We start from the raw sequence: 18,820 nt of genomic DNA on the forward strand, positions 1-18,820 counted from the left end.
TGCGAAACATCAGTTTCAAACGTTATGATGGGCCATATATACTGTGATGAAATATTTCATTTGAGAGACAATGCGGCGTGACCTGAACCACGGAACCCGCTACCTAAATTATATTCTCCGTTACTCTCGTTAAATCATATTGGTCACCCCACATCCACTGTGCGCGACGAAATTCTGGGCTTTATTCAACTTTTATGAAAATTAAATGCTGATATTCCGTGGAAACAGCCGCGATATTCCTCAGGCTATCTTCCTAATTGGGGGATTAAACTACTTCTACTTGACAAACTAAAAATAGCGAAAAGTAAGTAAGTATATCCCAAACTATTACGAAGTAGAAGTAACAGTAGCGGAATTTAGATCTACTTGAGTAAGTACCCGAGTAGCGAAAAACTACTTGAGTACTTTAGAAAAGTAGAAGTACTTCGTTACTGACCACCTCCAGATATGAGTAGCGAATCTGCGATTCCAGGCATATATGAGCTTATGGGTGGGAGTTTAGTTATACGAGATAGCCTAATGGCGAAGCGTCCTGCTTCTTAATCGGTAGGTCGTGTGTTCGATCCCTGGCCGGGTAAGACCAATGACCTGATTATAGTAACACTGGTGTCCATGACTTCCCTGCTTGGCGCTCATGCATTTGATGGAGGGGTGGTGCAAGACTTAGCAAGCCGTACAAGGCTATAAGAGAGAGAGAGAGATAGAGATAGAGAGAGAGAGAGAGAGAGAGAGAGAGAGAGAGAGAGAGAGAGAGAATTCATTGATTCGTCAACCATGAAATATAGTTAAGGCAATGTCCACAAACATTCACGTCCAATAGTATACATTTTTTAAATTTTCCTAACTATAATTTACACGGTATAGACTGGGAGACCCGATATGACCGAAGTCTTCTATAGGCCGGAGTCACCCAAGCATATTGGCAGTATTAATTATAATATGGATCAATTTCTTCTCTCAGTCGAGTAGCACCGCAAAGAGTAACGAAATAAACAAAAGTAAATAAAAGACAGCAACACTAGTGAAGGACGGTTACCATAGTTAACAGTGTACTGTACCTTCCTTGTCCAGCGGCATATGCACATCATGAACTCATGGTATGCATACGTACAGATCGTGTGTATGTCTATCATGAGTCGGTGTATAAGCCGCAAAACATCAAGGACAAAAATAAACTACCTCCTTTGCCTTGAGTACGTGTACCAGGCCCAGGTTGCGGCAGTATGACAGCCCATTGGGGGAAATAGTTATTGGACCGTGACTTTTTTCAAAGTCATATTGCAATCGAATATTCTGTGGTTGCATTTCCAGGTGAAGGGGATTCTCGCTTGGTTCATTATGATGAAATATTCTATCGCTTGCTTTAGCTTGTTTTCAGTGAACTAATGTTTCGTACGTAGAGGTCAACTTAGTGTGATGTCGGCAGATAGCCTATATATTAGCTTCAACTGATCAGTTTAATCGCAATACATTATATGGCATTGGTGTCCAATATCTAATTACAAATTAGACGAAAAGCCACGTCAACGGATATTGTAAAGTGTTGATCGTGCCCTACTCATAATTTACTTGTCTGCAGCAAAGCGAGGATACAACGGACCAGATTTCACTGCTTCTATTTTCATATTTGTCTAATCTCTATGCATTGCTTAGCCAAGCAAAATACCAATATGATTATATCTCCTAATCTGCATAGTTTTCAAGTCCCTCAATTATTTCTGGTCGTTAAGTCCAACCCGAAAGTCGCACAGTGGAATTAGTCTAACTTTCCATTTAATTACCTCATTATTCTACGCAAGAAACCCGAAAACAACCACTGTTCCAGTCTAACATCTGGCTGAGGGCCAACCATTTCTCTAGCAAGTCACCGATGACGTGATGACTTTCTCATATTTTTCATGTTTTCTATTTGTTTCACTAATGTCAAGAAGTGTGTGTACATCAGTGTAATAATGGACATGATAATCTAATATATTCCGCAATGTCGTTTCCAACGACAACTGCTGCTTCCAACTCCGTACCGGATTGCACCAGTACCATCCAGCTGCAGTCCAGTAACAGTAAGTTTGTTTATACATTTCTGCCCCAAATCTCGAAATGCACTAAGAGTTGAATATTCATTTAGCTTCTGGAACTTCCTCCAATCCGACTGCACCGCCAAGCATATCTACCATCCATCAAGGAGAAGCCACTACAGCCCTTCCGAATGTTTGTTCAGCTTCTGGAACTTCCTCCAATCCGATTTTGCAGCCAAGCATATCTTCCATTCCTCAAGGAGTTGTCCCTACAGCCATTCCGAATGTTTGTTCTGCACTTCCCACATCATTGATATCACCGCCGACTAATGCTGGACTTGTTCAGAGTCAAATGACAAATATTCAAGGTATATATAGGATTACTTCCATGATGAATTTGTGTAATCTTGCAATCTTTTATGAAACCACTTAGCTAGACTTATGGCTCTCGAAGTGCCACTATGCATAGACGGCCTTGAGTGCAAAGATAGATCAAAACTACTTCAGTTGACCTATGGCATAATCTAATTGGAATAATAGGTAATATTTTTCAGCAAATTATGTAGCACACAATAACGTTGCATCCTATACTTTCATTTACCACAACGCATAAGCTATTATAGATATGAAACACACTAGATCACTAAGTCTCACTGGAAATAATTTACAAGAAATAGAAATGTCAGAAGTAGGCATGATCCTACCTAATAAAAAACTGATCAAGTAAATCACAACCTATCAAGTAAGTATAGTAAAGCTACTTAAGTAGGCATAGGCCTGCTCAGTTGTTGTTGCCCACTTTTAGGAGTAGGCCCAATGCCCAACTATTGTAACAGAATTGAATGAAATCAGGAACTGGGTTTCGTGAATAGGTCTTCTTACTACATTGATTGTGTTGCAGACTGCTGGTGTTCTTACAAAGACACTTGGTTATCACTAGTGGGATATGTAGGTTATGAATAGCTCCCATTTATATCTCTCCAACTTTGTACAACTGTTCCAAGTTCATTTCCTAATGGTGTCCCTGAATAATTGTTTGCTTTTTAACTCATGAGTGTTGCCATTATTTCAGCCCTTGCACAGAATTTGCAAGCCACAGCAGCTGGGGGAAATATTTTTGTGCTGAATGTGGGAAATGCTAATAATCTCGCCGCGGCTCTCAGTCAACTAGGTAAGCGCTATGCAGAGATAGAAGTCTTCAAGATAACCAGGAAGGTTTATTTTGATACGAATCCCCAATAGTACAAATCAAATATGCTGTTGTATTTTTTAAAATCGATTTCCCAGTATGTTTACATCTACATTGCATCAGAGTGATAATATGTTTGATCATGAGCACATGTAGGTTACAAGTCAGTGAATACATCATGCATATTAACTTTAGTGAAGTGCATCTTGTAAAGAAGTCCCCTCTAAATTTGTGTTCTGACATTGAACTAGATATAAAATATTGCTGGGGGTCTAATTCATAATACGAATCTACGTAGAATTAAGATCAGTGGTTGTGACAGCCACAAAAACATAATTTTTAAGTATTTAAGCAAACGTTGAACCTTGCCATCCTTATCGCTTACTTCACTATCAGGCGACACACAGTTACCTTTTGATGTTAATGTGACCCAGAGTAACCTGACTAATATTCTGACGACTTCATGTTGTCTCTTGAAACTGATTAATGAAATATTGGTTGTATGTTAAAGCATTTTACTCATTATTAAGTTTAGACCGATTCAACTGGGGTTCCTGTGGATATTTTTGTACTCATTTGCTTTGAGAACAACATGTCTGTTTGATTGAAATACTCTTCATCTCATACATTCGATCCACATTGTCATGTACATCGAACCTAGCTGATCATTGCCATGCAGTGATACTACATGATTGGAAAATATCACGCATTCCATAGATTGTCTATTGCTGTCGACTCGTAATTAAGGGTCAATACTTGATGTCAATGTCAATTACCAATTTCAGGGTGCAGCAAATCTTACCGTGCGCTACAAACTTTATGTATGTTTCTTACTTTTTGTTGTCTGAGATCTATATGCATGTATTGAGCCACTGTCTATTCTTTTAAAAGAGATAATTATTAACTACTACATGTATTTGCAGGAGCGCAATGCTATGTCCTCAGAATTCTTTGTAGACAGAACACTGATAACTTACTACATGAGTAGTGGTAGTTGATATGTACATAGGTCAATAATTAACCTTTTAGCTTTATCTTTTGTGATCTTATATTTATACTACCTGTCAGTCTACATGCAGCTTCATTGCTTTTGGCTTACGCCCTGCTGTGGGGGTATATTGCGCTATATTATTTCTATATTTGAGTCACTTGTTTGAAAACATATGTGTATATGATATCCTTAGGTATAAATTCAGCATGAGCATGATCATGGATTTACATTTTAATGTTTATGATAGCTAAGTAAGGGTGATGTGGTATGACTTTTGAGCACCACCTGTTGGGCTATCAGACGCCTGCCTTGCAATATTTCTTCTTTGAAAGATTGTATCTGTTGTGGAATTTGCAGGGTTGCAACCAAGTCACAAGGTTCCGAGTCACAAGTCAATCTCACTTTTATAGTTTTGATTCGTGTCAAGTCGGGTCATTTACGATTCACCACCGAGTCAATTCAGAGTCGAAGTCAGTTGGTTGAGGGTGGAGGGTGGAGTCTGAGTCATAGTGTTTGGACTCGGGTCCGAGTCCAAGTCATAATGTACACTGTCAAGTTTTCAGTTCAATCTGGTTCAACCCATTTTTTTTCAACTCTGCTCGAGTGATATAAATGGCTTGCATTCATAAATCATAATATAGTAATTTTCCTCCATCTTAGCAATTTCTGGCCCTAATTTCCAAGTGTCAGGACATGCACGAAATATCAATAATGTGGTAGCTTTACCATTCTTCAAAGTTACAATGGAATGTCTGTGTTGTCCGTCCTGGTCTCCTTGTATGACTTGGTTCGAGTCGTGCACAATAACTCGAGTACAAGTTGAGTCGAGATGAAAAATTGACTCGAGTTGAGTCATTTTATCCTTTTGAAAAACTGACTTGAGTCAAGTCGAGTCACCGAAAAATTGCGACTGGAGTCGAATCATGACTCTAGTCATTACAACCCAGGGAATTCGTCTACCCATATGACGTTTCTCATCAATTGTTCTACACTAACAGGTCTCGCATAATGTTACAAGCCCACAATGGATGTGTCGGATTGATGACATGAATTTCAAAATGATCATTTTCTAACATTTTTATTTTCAGTTTTTTGACTAGTTTTGTGTACTTTAGTAGTGGTTTGAATGATCCGTCTGAATATAGTCAACCCCCTGGACATTACACTTGTTTAAATATCCATATCAGTATGATAAATTGTTTTTATTTCTATTGTTTGACAGTTTCACCAAATCCTTTACAATCCCTTGGTCTAGTCGGAGGCACTGCTTCGCCCGTTACGCCATTCTCCGCACAAACAGGAGCATCTAATGTATGTTCTGTTGCTGGAAATCTGAATTTGAGCTCGGTTTATCATGTTTTGTTTTTGCCAACTTTCAGATTGCGGTATCGCAATCAGCACCCACAGTGACGACTGCGGCGGCCATGAACATTCAACCGAATATGCAGGTTTGATCTTACTGTACGCAATGTAGTGGGCCATAGACGTTAATAGCCTATTCAGTAGCTGCCCATGTGTTCAAAGCCAAAATATATCCAAAGTGATCTTGAAGCATTCTAAAATTCATTTTGTCATATATTAATCTATTTCCACTGCTCAAGTTTCGATGAACTGATTTTGTTACCTTATCACTCGCTTTTTTATCACATTTTAATCAGGAGTAAGCAAGTCTTACAATTCAGAAAATACTGTTTGATACACGTCATACCTAAGCCAGCATACAGATGCGGTAACAATAGTAAAGTTCAGATTAGGTACGAAACGTCGGTTACAAGGAAATATTTATCATATGGAAGCTGTGAGAATTTCATCCTCAATCTTGCCAACTTTACAGCCTGCCCAACTGTCGCAGCAAATCAACCAGGCCATGTTTCAAGTCCCACCGCATTTCCAGCCTCAGGCGCAGCAGGAGCCCGCGGCGTTCATGATCGTGCCGATCCCTCAACAGTCTCAAGTTCAAGTATGGCTTTTCTTGCTATAAATGTAATTGTTCCTAACTGCAATCGCTTTGCTTCACAGCCGCCAGCCATCTTCAACCTTCCCAGCCAAATACCGGGCCATCTTCAAGTGCAGCAGCCTGCGCAACCGCTACAGACAGTCTATATGCAGCAACAGCCCGTTTATGCGCAGACTCACCCGGTAAATTCAGAGTGTCCCGCGAAAAATCTGGCCAGTGTACAGCACGGTCCTAAAAGCGACGAACTGAGAAGTTACCTTACGCAGAGCCAAGGATGGACTCATGGTCAAGTGCAAGACAGTGCTAATGTGCAGCACTCCTTTTTATCAACTGTGTCGTCGTCTGTAACGAATCCTACTTTCGCTCAAAGCGATGTCGCACATACGAGCCACGGTTATCCTGTACATCCCAGTTATAGTACGGTAGCGCAATTAACCACGGCGATGCCGTCAACCTGTGTCCCAGCGCAACAAACTTGTACCGTGCCAGCGATGCACTCTCAGACGATGCCACTATCAAGTCAACAGTCAAATTCTCCCCTGAGCCATAAGCAGAGTATTGTGGGACAGTCCGAGTCTGCCGTGTCCTCCCCGGGACTGGCGTTTCTTGCACAGATCAGCTCGTTAACTACCGGGGACCAGGCGACACTGGCGCACTCTTACGAGAAACCGCCACAAACGAGGATGACTATTTCTACGATAGAGGACTATATCGTCCGTCAAGGTGGTGATGTGTGTCGAGAATTTGTTTGGCGGTGTCTTATTTTCGTACTTCTGCAGACGAATCACATCTGCCGGTGTTGCCTTTGGACGATGTGAAAGAGGGGGCTCCGTCGTGCGAGGAACCTTCGACTCCCGGTGAATCAATGACCGTCTCCAGTACGACAAAGTTGGGGGATGATGGGTAAGATTTTGGCTGGCGTTAATGATGTGCGCAGGTAGTCAATAACGAGGTAGGCTACTTATACTTTTTAAAATAGTCCATATACCTTTCATCTACTTTTACTACTTCAGGGTTTTCAATTTTTTGGCCAAAACTAGGCCTAAAGTTTTTACTTACCGTTAAATCGCTGTTTCTACTTTTACTAGAATAAAAATTTAATTCGTTACTTCTACTTGAGTGCAAACCATGGCTACTTGACCACCACATATTGTGTGCGATATCGCGATAATAGATTTATTTTTCAATTCCGCATGGAATTGCTTTCACCAAGATACTTTTCAATGACGGGTGAGAGAACCAGCTGCGGAAATGAGCCGTTGTTGTGGTTTTCTTTTGAAATGTTTTGTCAGAATTAAGAAAACTTCACACCAAGCAGTATATTTCGCAGTATGCCATCCTATTATATCTTTCGTAATGGTTGAGTTAACTTATTTGTTGTGTCTGCAGTGCAGACTCTGCACCTCTTATGGTTCATAGTATACCGTGTAGTAACTGGGGTAGATATACTCGCATGATGACGTCAACCTCTGCCGCAATCCATGACTTAACCGATCCCAACTCCAGTCTAACCGAACCATAAGTGAAGTGTATCCTGACAATGATGTCATTGCCAAATTAGTTCAATAGTTCATGGACAAAGGACTCCTACCCTAGTAGTCTACTGCAGTAAATTGGCTGTAGACACCTGTATAATAACTATGTAATAATTTTGTGAAGTATAATTATATGCCTACAATATTCCTTTGTAGGATGAACACCGTGACACTCGACAACACAGTCACTATTCAAATGCAGCCCGTTGATTCGGGTGACAAGCAGGATGCAGGTAATCTATTCTGTCCCGCCAGAGCGGCTGGATTGCGAACGATGTCGCATTTGTACTTGCAGAAAATGTTTTGAAACGAAAAACAGAGATGCCAGCGCCGCCGGTGATACTGAGGGAGAAGAAGAAAAAGGGCCCGGCCCCTAAATTATCCGGAACCGAAGTGTGTTTGATATGCAGCGATAGAGCTTCGGGTTTTCATTACAACACATTGAGCTGCGAAGGGTGTAAAGGTGGGATTTTTGTTCAATTATCGAGCGTAGTCCTGCTGACATAGTAATTTGTTGACTGTAATTCATTAGGTAGCGTTGATTTCCAGCACATTCCAAAAAATTTCAAACTGTTGAACTTGCGAAGTAGATGACAATGTTGCGTCATTGCAAGGTTCTGTAGGCTTCAGAAAACTTAACAGCCCGTCATTAAGAGTTAGTTGTGTCTTTTTTATGCTTTCTGACTGCCCCCATACAAACACACATCAATCGCAATTATATGAGATGTACAGATGCCAGTTTTAGCCGCAGGCTGTTGAGTGTTGACCTTGTGAATCGATCTCGAAAAGGCTGAACCAGATTAAATTGGCCTGGCGGAATTCAACGTCTATTGGCTTAGTAGTGATGTTCTGAGTTATCATAGGGCCTGTATAATTTCAAAAGGATAAGATTCTGCCTAATATGCAATCAGGTTGTATCTGTCGAGTTATCCCGATGAGAAAATTCAGCTTTTTTCTAGTTTTTCCAGAAAAATTACAAATCTTGTAAATTTTCAATTCACAGACCCAGTAGATGACCTTGTGATGTGGTAGTTACACCTGAAACATGTTGTCAGTAATTGAAACTTTTCAGCGGCATTTGAACCATAAATTTCAGAAATGGTTTTCGTATGTTTGCGACCTAATTGCCCAGAACCCGTTCTCCCCTAGGTTGCCTTACGAGAAATAAAAATCATTTCACCTCGTGTACGTATGACCCATTGCTACTCATAAAACTCATATTAACATGTAAACATGGTCTGAGCAGGTATCCGGGTAGGTGAAAACTGCCACTCCATGATTTCTTTCATAGAAACGTTCTAGTTTTATAAATATACTAAATACATCCCTATTATATGATGCCATGGAATCGCAATCAGGCTATTTATGCAACGTGTTGCCAGCAATCTGGCGTTTTAGAAGCCCCTGAACCGTTGAGTTCAATATGAAATGCCTTTTTCCCGCTGACAGGTTTTTTTCGACGGACCGTCATCAAAGGTGCCGATTATCAGTGTAAACAGGAAGGGTCATGTACGATGGATATGTACACGCGGCGAAAATGCCAGAAATGCAGATTTGAGAAATGCAAAGCGGTCGGAATGAAAGAAGCCAGTAAGTGAATAGTTCATTTCCTGGTTGGGGTTTTAGCTCTAGCATTCAGCGGCATAGCCAGGAATGGTGAACAGCTAGAATGCCCTCTCAATTATCGACTTGTGCATTGATGTTATTCGTTTCCATTATGTCATGATGGTCGGATGGATATCCGTGACGTCATAATTGATTTTAATGACTTTGGCCCCTAAAAAATTTTCATCCTGGTTATACCTATCCTAACACTACACATTCTCTACTCCTCAATCAGCCATTGTGCCTTGAATTCAAACTCGACCAGTCACAGTTCAAGAGACTAATCTATATCGCCATTGTTGATCTCGAGTTGAGACAATGTCGGGCCTCGTCTATGATTTTAGGTGTCTGATTGCTATGGTGACAGTCTTTATTGTATCAGTTGAAACTGACAATCATCATACCTCAGTAGCGGCTATGTATATTTATATTTATACATCATTTCACTGCTGCACATGACCTTGATCAGTGGTTCCCAATATTTACGGATCTGAGTAAGAGGAGATATATACGGGAAATTTATTCACCTAACTCTGTTCGCTAGTGAATTGACTGAATAGAAAATATCATTTTTCTGATTAGGTGCTCTAAAAACCGGTTTGCATGTCTAATTTCCGTTGGGTTGACCTTTTTTTTAGTCAACCTTCGTGTCGTATGCTGAAAAAGCCCCTTCGCGCGTATTTTTTGGCTGTGTTAATTAAATATATCGCACAGGACGTTCTAACTTTTTCAACCCTATATCGCCCACGTTGGGAACCACTGACATAGAGCAATCCCCATCAAAACCCATTACTCAACAGTGAACAAATGACATGTCCGTTCAGGCGTTCTGTCCGAGGAAAAAATCAAAGCAAAGAAGCAGAAGAAAGAGGCGGAGACCGCCGCTACTGTGGCGCGACCCATCGACGGCACGGACGTTCCAAAATTAACGCCACAACAACGTAGCTTACTGGAGCTACTTCAAGCTAACGAGAGAAGATTTCAGTGGCCTACCGCGGACGATGTGAAGAAAGTCACGGTATGTTTCCATCATAGGCGCCGACTTTTATTTTTTTACGAGGTGGCGAAGTGTTGTGACGTCATAATTCTTCCATACCGATGACGTCATCGTCGCACGAAAACGCACTTTACTGCATGCCGCTGGTGTACGTGCAGAGTTAAACCATTCGCGTGACGTTTTAATATCGGCCTTGCACTCAATAATATCAAACCAGGCAGTTATTAAATGGAATCTTAGAATGGTACGATCATTTGAAGTGTAACTGCGGCCTGCGCTACCAGTCCGTCCGACGGAATCTACAGTTACATTAATGTTATTCACGCGCAATGCCCAGTATGAGGTGTGACTAACGAAACACACTACGCACTGGCCTTGCAAGTAACACACAACAACTCTCGAATACTTCAAGCAGACAATAATGATGATTACAAACGCAAAATCGCGCGGCCAATCAGTAATTATCTCTTGCGGTTTCTTGCTTCGCGTTGACCAACTCGCATCGCGGCGATTGTTCGATGATTAAAACATTGATGCATTTCCCGATTTAAGTTCCGCGAAGCATTTCGGGAGTACATCGAGCAATTCGTAAATTCAATCTGCATGTCGGCGGCCGCCAACGCACACCAATTGAATCACGTGTTGACGGCCGCACAAATTTCGTTCTGCGGCCACGGGTTGGCCACCCTTGGGCTAGAATTAATTCCACTTTCGGACGCATGCCGCGATCTTGCCAATAGAAATCCACTGTCTATCTAATGCCTAATAGCTTTCGTCGCAACAATTGTTTTCTCATTATATCGGTGTTTAAACTGTATTGCTGCATTTCCCAGGCAGAACTTTGTTAGAGAAACGAATCTGGGCAGAAATGAATTCCAATTTGCAGGCCCACACCAACACACCCTCCAATTTCGCGCTCCGATTACCTATCACGAAGCTAGCTAGCTCATGAATGGTTTTGTAAACGAATATGGGTGCAGATAATTTAGATTTCAGAAACGCAGAACGTATATTTGGGCGCCTGGTCGGCTGAGGAGATCTAGGATGGTGCTTCTCAGCACACGCTAGGCGCGTAGCCAGTCGAAAAATTAGGGAGTTTGGATTTTTTTTTAAAATTTATCAATATAGCATCAATTCAATTAGGGTCAAGTACATGTGTAAATGGCGATCATATAACCTCTTCGTATGGACGATTTTAGGCTTGCCAAAGAGTCCTGGAGTGCTGTCTATTAGCGAGTCACTGATCTCTGGTGAACAATTAAATAAGCGCGCGTATTACGCAGTCTCGGCTACAGTTTTCGCAAATCAAAATGTCCAAACTTGATTGCACCGATTTCAAACCTTTGTCGTATTTCAGAACTCGAGACATGATACACATCTTCCGGTCGTTACGTTCAAGTATTAGCGGGAATCAATTTCGCACGTTGAAGTCTGTTTGCAGCGATTTGATGTTATTCAGTTTCGCGATGTCGCTTTTTAATCAATATGACAATATGACATAAAACAATCACTAATTAGCGTAAACTCGACCGCATTGTCTCGAAACCAGCGAGAGATCGGAGCCAAAGCATGCTAGGCCCGAGACGCGATAGTTAGGCATAGGCCAGCAATGATATCTTTCACTCCAGGCCTATTGCAGATGCTATTGTGTAAGCCAGCGATGATATCGTGTACACCAGGCCGAAGCCGCCAATGCAGATTCGATTGCGCAGTTAAGCGATGATATAGTGTGAACTGGGCCTATTGCAGATGCGATTGTTGAAGCCTGCGGAACCAGGCATGATCGAGACGCAATAAATCAAGCTAGCGACGATTGCCACGCGCACGGGAATGAATGACCTAATTTCGCGACCATCTCAGCGGGAGATCATCACAGATTCGTATCGCTAATTGACAACACGTTTCTCGCAAATCCGTCGCGCGGAACACTGATTACACAATTATTGAATTGCAACTGAATATTAGAGTTAGAATGATCATTTCAAGCTGACGGGGTTTCGCGTTTCAAATAGGGAAGTTCGACCTCCGAAACCCAGGTGGCTACGCGCCTGGCACACGAGCGTATCGAAATCAAAGATGTCTTTAACGAGGCTGCATCGATTCGCCTTATTACTAATTACTGGTCACAAATTACTTGGGCGTTTGTACGAGGTGGCCGTAACCTCGTAAGTCGGCGCCTATAGTTTCCATTATAGAGTCATAACATTGGTTGCTTTATGTTTATGCGGCCATGTAACGGCACCGATTCTACTACTTTGAGAAATGTCATTATGTGCAGGAAACTTGATAAACTTGATATATCCGGAAGTATTCTAGACCGAGTTTTGCTTAAAATATGAATACTGTTTTTCAGAAGTGGTCCTAGATCACAACCACTGGAGTAAATAGTGCAAGTTGGTAAAACATAGGCCTACTTGAGTGCTTTAAAAAAGTAGAAGTACTTTGTTACTGACCATCTCTGTGTGCAGCACAAATATTTCTTCCCGTCTGAATTTATTGAGAGGCTCCTGGTGTTTTGCAGAGACCCAACAGCCCTCCGCAAACGATGTGACTTTGTAGTTTTCCAGTAACTCAATTAATTGAATGGGAATGGGACTCACGACAATGTTCCGCACCACGTGCATTTAATCCTTGTTTTTGTCACGTAGGTTTGGGTGGAGGATGACGCCGTTCCCCACTGCAAGGCGTTACGGTTTGCTCATTTCACGGAAATGTGTATTCTCATTGTTCAACTTGTGGTCGAATTCACGAAGCAACTGCCTGGTTTCCTCTCGGTTCCGCGGGAAGATCAGGTGCGATCGATGCATTCCGATATAGAATATATTGTTTTCCGCTGCTATCGAAAACAATTATCTTCGCTGGACATTGTGTTTAGTAGAGCTGGGTAATACCGAGTCGTTACGTGAATTGATTACGAATCGAGCATTAGGCCTCGTGTCAAGTTTTCAAGTATCACTTATGATTTGGAAAGTTCCAAATATGCACCCTTATAGGTGTTATAGCGACCACAAAGAGAATTATCCCATTTTCACATCACATTAAAAGTCATCCGATATTTTTTCGATTATACATATTTCACCCTACTTGAATCATTACATCACAGATATGAGATAATACTTGATTCTGATTTGTATACTTGAATTTTGGTGCCCAGCCCTACTCAGTGCAGTGTCGTGGCAAGAAGCAACAGTAAAATCAAGAGGTGGTCAATGTGGTTGTTGACGCCCCTCAAGATAAAAGTAGAATTGATACCTCTAAATTTCTACTCAATTGCAAGTAGAAGTTGCAGGTTTCAAGACATGCAAAAACTAATTTAAAGTGGAAGTGGGATCAAAAGGTACGAAAAGTATTGGAGAAAGTTCTTTGAAGTAGATTAAGGCGAGATATGCACAGTGCAACTCGTGTAATTCAATTGCCGGTGAAAGCTTTGATGCGTTTTCTTCATGACTAATTTGAAATGATTTGACTCTACGAAGAGGTTTAATTTTCAAAAGTGCACACTCTTGCCGTTGTGTAGAGCATCACCAAGTTTTTTGCGATGATCTTGCTGGTAAAAATTGAAGCAGATTCATCAGAGTACTACCGAGCGAGATAGTGTAATGGTGATGTGTGCGGCTTCTTGATCGGTAGGTCGTGAGCTCGATCCCCGGCCGGGTCAGACCCAGGACTCGAAAACTGGTATTCGTGACTATCCTGCTAGGCGCTCAGCATCCCCGGATAGCATGGAGGAGAAAAATATTGGGATGCCGACTAGGTGACCTTGCGGTCATATCACATCTCCGTTGTTGAAAGCATCTTGATGGTGCAGACGAAAACGAATATCACCTTTCTCTCTCTCTCTCTCCTACATGGTAAAATTAAAGAAGTAAAAATTAAGTAGCTTGTCTTCAAAAGCTGTTGAATGGGAGTAGATTAAAAACAACTGCTTGAGGGAAAAGCACCAGTAGTCAAAACATCTTGGCTAAGTTAAAAAGCTTCGTTATCAATTCATTTAGTAGTATCGGCGGGTGGTGAAATGTATGTAGAAAATAAGTGTCCACTGTAACCACTGACAACGGCATCTTTTTACAGATCGTTTTGCTGAAAGCATGTGCAATTGAAGTTATGCTGTTACGGGCCGCCAAAGCGTACAATAAACATGACGGAACGATAAATTTTTTAAACGGTCAATTTTATGATAAAGCTACTTTTTATAAAGCGGGTGAGTGTTCTTTTTTGTGGCGTCGCGTGACTCCGTTGATCAATGTCGACTCCATTTAGGTATTCAAGTGGAATTCGTTGATCCTATATTTACATTTTGCAAAAGCATGGCGCGGCTTGATCTAGACGAGACAGAGTTTGCACTCTTGGTGGCCATTAATACTTTTTCGACAGGTATTGTGGAAATCTATTTTCCGACACGTTTACATACCATTTTACCCCGGTTATTGACGATGCTGATCTTAGCCATATGTACAATTGTTTTCAGACCGGCCGTATATAAAGGATATCGAGAAAGTGGAGACGATGCAAGATCCCTACGTGGAGTTACTGCGTTTGTACACAAAAATCCGTCATCCCGACGTGAGTAAATATCCATTCTAACAAGCAGTGACAGTTAATCAATTCTGTACATTTAGGATCCGTTGATGTTTGCGAGAATACTCATGAAAATAGTGGAGCTGCGATCGTTAAACAGCTATCACAGCGAACAGATGTTTGCATTGAAGGTGCAGGATCAGAAATTGCCGCCACTTCTAGCTGAAATTTGGGATATGTGATGGGTTTTTCTTTCACATCTGATATATCAAAATGATCAGGCGAAAAACACATATTATCACTGGGTAGGCGATGAAAAGGGAAAAAATACTGTTGCGAGAACTTCACTCCCTCGTGAACTCTGAATTCTGAAAAACTCTTTGGATCCTAGCTCAATTGTTGCCAATAGAGGCGTTGCCTTGCTGTGTTTGTGTAATCCGGGTTGCCAAACCTTTTTCGACATGAAGACTAGTTACGGAATTAGCAATAGGGCGGGCAGGTCCAGGCTAAATAAGTGTGTAATTGGATTCTGGACAATGGGCTATTTCAAAGGCCGGCAGTGTGTTTTCTTTGAAGGAATTGTCCTGATTTTGGAGTTTCTTTCGTATATTTCAATAGATCCAAATATGGTCGTTTTATATTTGCCTAAACAGCAAATGGGGTGGGTACCATTGTGTGACCCTATTTACGCTCAAACTGTTGCGCAGCACGCGTACTATAGTAGATTGGTTATTAGTCAAGTCAAATGTCTACCGTGATGGAGCTATTGCAATATTTGGTGATTTGATCATTTCTACTCCATTCTGCTGTGAATTGTCAGTTTTTCAATAATATATTGAACGACACTCGCTCAAAATCATCTCAGCTATACCATGTCACGCCTGTCAATATTTCGGTATTCACTGTTGTAAGGTGTTGACTTGGTTACTGTGTACCGTGATGAGCGTTTGGTTGAAGAATGTGCAAGTCCAATGATCTTGCATGATGTCGGTGGTTGAATTTACTTGTTGCGTACTATGCTGTATTTTAGTGCATTGTTCCTTTCTTATAATGCAGTATGTTTCCAGAGTTCTTGAGTATCATTTAAAAATGTCTTATTTTCATATAATATCAGGAAATTTGTCGTGATTTCTACCCACTGAGCCAAGTGGCGCAGCAAACTAGTACATCCCTACAAGTCTTTGTGCATTGTGTTGCGCTTCAAAATAAGTGGGCACACCGCTCCGATGCAATGGATCACTTCGTAAATGAAGTATGCGCGCCAGACAGTAGTTTTTCCGGTAGTTCTGGCAAGTTATATCATGAATCAGGGTTGGCAAGGAGAACTTGATATAGAGTTTCGTTGGGCAAGTTTGTGTACATGAGAGTAGAATACGTGGTCGGCATAAGGATAAGCAGGTGCAGGGTGAGAGCGAAATCGATGCTAGCAAAGTCAAGCGAAGTTTCGGAGACTCCGGACATCATAGGTCGCCAAATATATTCCGATTCTGCTCGATTCGAGTCCTCAGTATCATATTATTAATAATCTTATCATTTGAAAACACAATACTGCGATACAGGATTATCGGGTCACGACCTAACATCGATCTCGTCGCATGCCACCTCATTTTGTTGCTTGCCTTTTGTATTCTCAGCTTTACTTTTCATTCAGTGTACATGCCTCTTCTTTACTTCGCCTAGGCCAGTGGTCCCCAAACTGCCCCCCTCTTGGGGGCGTGAAAGCATCGATCAAATGAAAAAATTTGGAGCGCGATTTACCTCATATAGGAAGGAAGGATGTGATTTATTTTTGATGTTTTTGCGGCATATACACCGACTCATGATCAGAGGTGGTCAGTAACGAAGTACTTCTACTTTTTTCAAGTACTTGAATAGTTTTCCTCTACTTCTGGTACTTACTCAAGTAGATCTTTTTCCCGCTACTTCCACTTCTACTTCGTAATATTTTGTGAACTACTTACTTACTTTTCGCTATTTTCAGTTTGTCAAGTAGAAGTAGTTTAATCCACCTAGCAGGAAGATAGCCTGAGGAATTTCGTGGCTGTTTTGACGGAGTATCAGCCTTTATCTTTCATAAAAGTTGAGAGTAAAACCCAAAATTTTCGTCGCGCTCCGCGCTCAGTGGATATGAAGTGACCAATATGATTCACTAAAGTATCGATGAATACAACTTGGGTGAGGGGCTGCGTGGTTCTGTTCACACCGCATTGTCGCCCGTATGAAATATTTCATCGCAGTATATATGACCCATCATAACATTTGAAACTGATGTTTCGCATTCTAGCATTTACTTATCATATCGTAATCTAGCAGTCCATGGCGTGTCCTAATCTGGAAAAGTGGACTCTGACTTTTTTCAAGTTTAAGACCTGTTTTAACATACCACCTTTGAAACTTGTCTGGACTAAAGACATGAAATACATTTTTCGCTTTTAAAAGTAGCATTTATATTTCTCTTTCAATTCCCAGTATTTTACTTTGAGTTCTAATTATAGTTTCAGTTCTTTTGTCTGGAGAACATACATATTGAAGGGTGGAAGCAAGTGTAGTAATGTCTATGATTTTCGGAAATAAAGCTACACAATATGACATTTTTGCGAACCACCATATTTTTTATAAACGTTTACTGAACGCGCAAAGTGTTGACACCGTATCCGATACAACTTCTCCGTATTACTCTTCGACTACACTATACGGGCCTTAAATTAGTGGGAGGGCGCCATACCATGATATTTTCTAAAACGGACTGTTCGAGTGAACAGAGGAATAGTATCGCATTACCATATCAATAATAGCATTTTCATCCCATGATGTTGACGAATGTTCATGCTATCGAAAATAGGATACCTGCTGGTATGCATCAATATGAATCAAGCTCTGCATCTTTCGCATACAATTAAATAGTATATTCATATTGAAATGAACCCGAATATTTTCGGCTGACACTCGTCAGGGGTAATCGTCAGCAACTAGTAGAGAATTGGAAAGAACATTGTATATCAACAATCGTATCACAAAATATGACGTCACCAGCATGAAATTTCGAATGAGAGAGCGTTCAATGTACTATTTTTAGGTGGTACACGAACTCCTTTTGTTGACAGAGTTTTGGTTGGTGTATTTTGATAAAAGTTGATTCCAAGGCACACAAATGGAATGGCGAACGGCCTCGCCCTACGACTCGAAATCGGTCGTCTCGATAATTATTCGCACAAATCGGATTATCCAACAGATGTTTGCCGATGGCAGAATTAATGGCTTTTGATCGATCAGCATCAATCTTAAGTGGATGAGTTAAGGGTGAGCTTTTCACTGAGCGCGTGACGCACGTGTTCTGATAAATCTGGGGACATGTTGGTTTATGCGTTCCTGCAGATGTCTTGACGTTCTTCCCACGTAGCCACAATCACAGTGATGGCGCCATCAAAATACACCAACCAAAACTCTGTCAACAAAAGGAGTTCGTGTACCACCTAAAAATAGTACATTGAACGCTCTCTCATTCGAAATTTCATGCTGGTGACGTCATATTTTGTGATACGATTGTTGATATACAATGTTCTTTCCAATTCTCTACTAGTTGCTGACGATTACCCCTGACGAGTGTCAGCCGAAAATATTCGGGTTCATTTCAATATGAATATACTATTTAATTGTATATTGACGTTCTGTACCTCCAAGAAGCTGTTCAAATCTTTCGCATAGCTCAATTTGCAGCTTTTGACAATCCACGCGAACGAATTACGATCGTTTTCACAACTATACTTACTTACTTGAGTAGATTTAAAGTCAGTCAATTCTACTTCTACTTCAAGTAGTTTTAGGTTGCTTATGGAAGAAGTACTTCTACTCGTACTTGAGTAGATATTTTATTCGCTACTTCTACTTCTACTTGAGTAGCCTTCTTGACTACTTTGACCACCTCTGCTCATGATAGACATACACACGATCTGCGCATATGTATACCATGAGTGCATCATGTGCATATGCCGCTGGACAAGGAGGTGCAGATA

At 41.1% G+C, this 18,820-nt stretch overlaps 1 protein-coding gene across 1 annotated transcript; it reads left to right on the top strand.

Moving 5' to 3' along the window:
• Positions 1–1,927: 1,927 nt before the first annotated feature.
• LOC145441147 (uncharacterized) lies at positions 1,928–15,355 on the top strand. Its single transcript, XM_080318947.1, has 17 exons — positions 1,928–2,060; positions 2,126–2,383; positions 3,088–3,186; positions 5,418–5,506; positions 5,575–5,643; positions 6,030–6,155; positions 6,215–6,875; positions 6,932–7,055; positions 7,844–7,920; positions 7,983–8,150; positions 9,137–9,277; positions 10,117–10,310; positions 12,938–13,081; positions 14,361–14,490; positions 14,550–14,663; positions 14,758–14,852; positions 14,909–15,355. The coding sequence occupies exons 1-17, from the start codon at positions 1,982–1,984 to the stop codon at positions 15,047–15,049; spliced, it is 2,709 nt and encodes a 902-aa protein (XP_080175073.1). The 5' UTR covers positions 1,928–1,981; the 3' UTR covers positions 15,050–15,355.
• Positions 15,356–18,820: the final 3,465 nt, after the last annotated feature.

The sequence above is a fragment of the Botryllus schlosseri genome, chromosome 6 (genome assembly GCF_051294905.1).
Source record: "Botryllus schlosseri isolate E-star chromosome 6, Bs_hap1, whole genome shotgun sequence".
NCBI lineage: Eukaryota > Metazoa > Chordata > Ascidiacea > Stolidobranchia > Styelidae > Botryllus > Botryllus schlosseri.

Coding starts and splice junctions, on each gene's coding strand:
- LOC145441147 (XM_080318947.1), top strand. CDS start 1,982: ATGTCGTTTCCAACGACAACTGCTGCTTCCAACTCCGTACCGGATTGC. Junction 7,056..7,843: donor ACAAAGTTGGGGGATGATGG/GTAAGATTTTGG, acceptor ATTCCTTTGTAG/GATGAACACCGTGACACTCG. Junction 14,853..14,908: donor CAAAAATCCGTCATCCCGAC/GTGAGTAAATAT, acceptor CTGTACATTTAG/GATCCGTTGATGTTTGCGAG.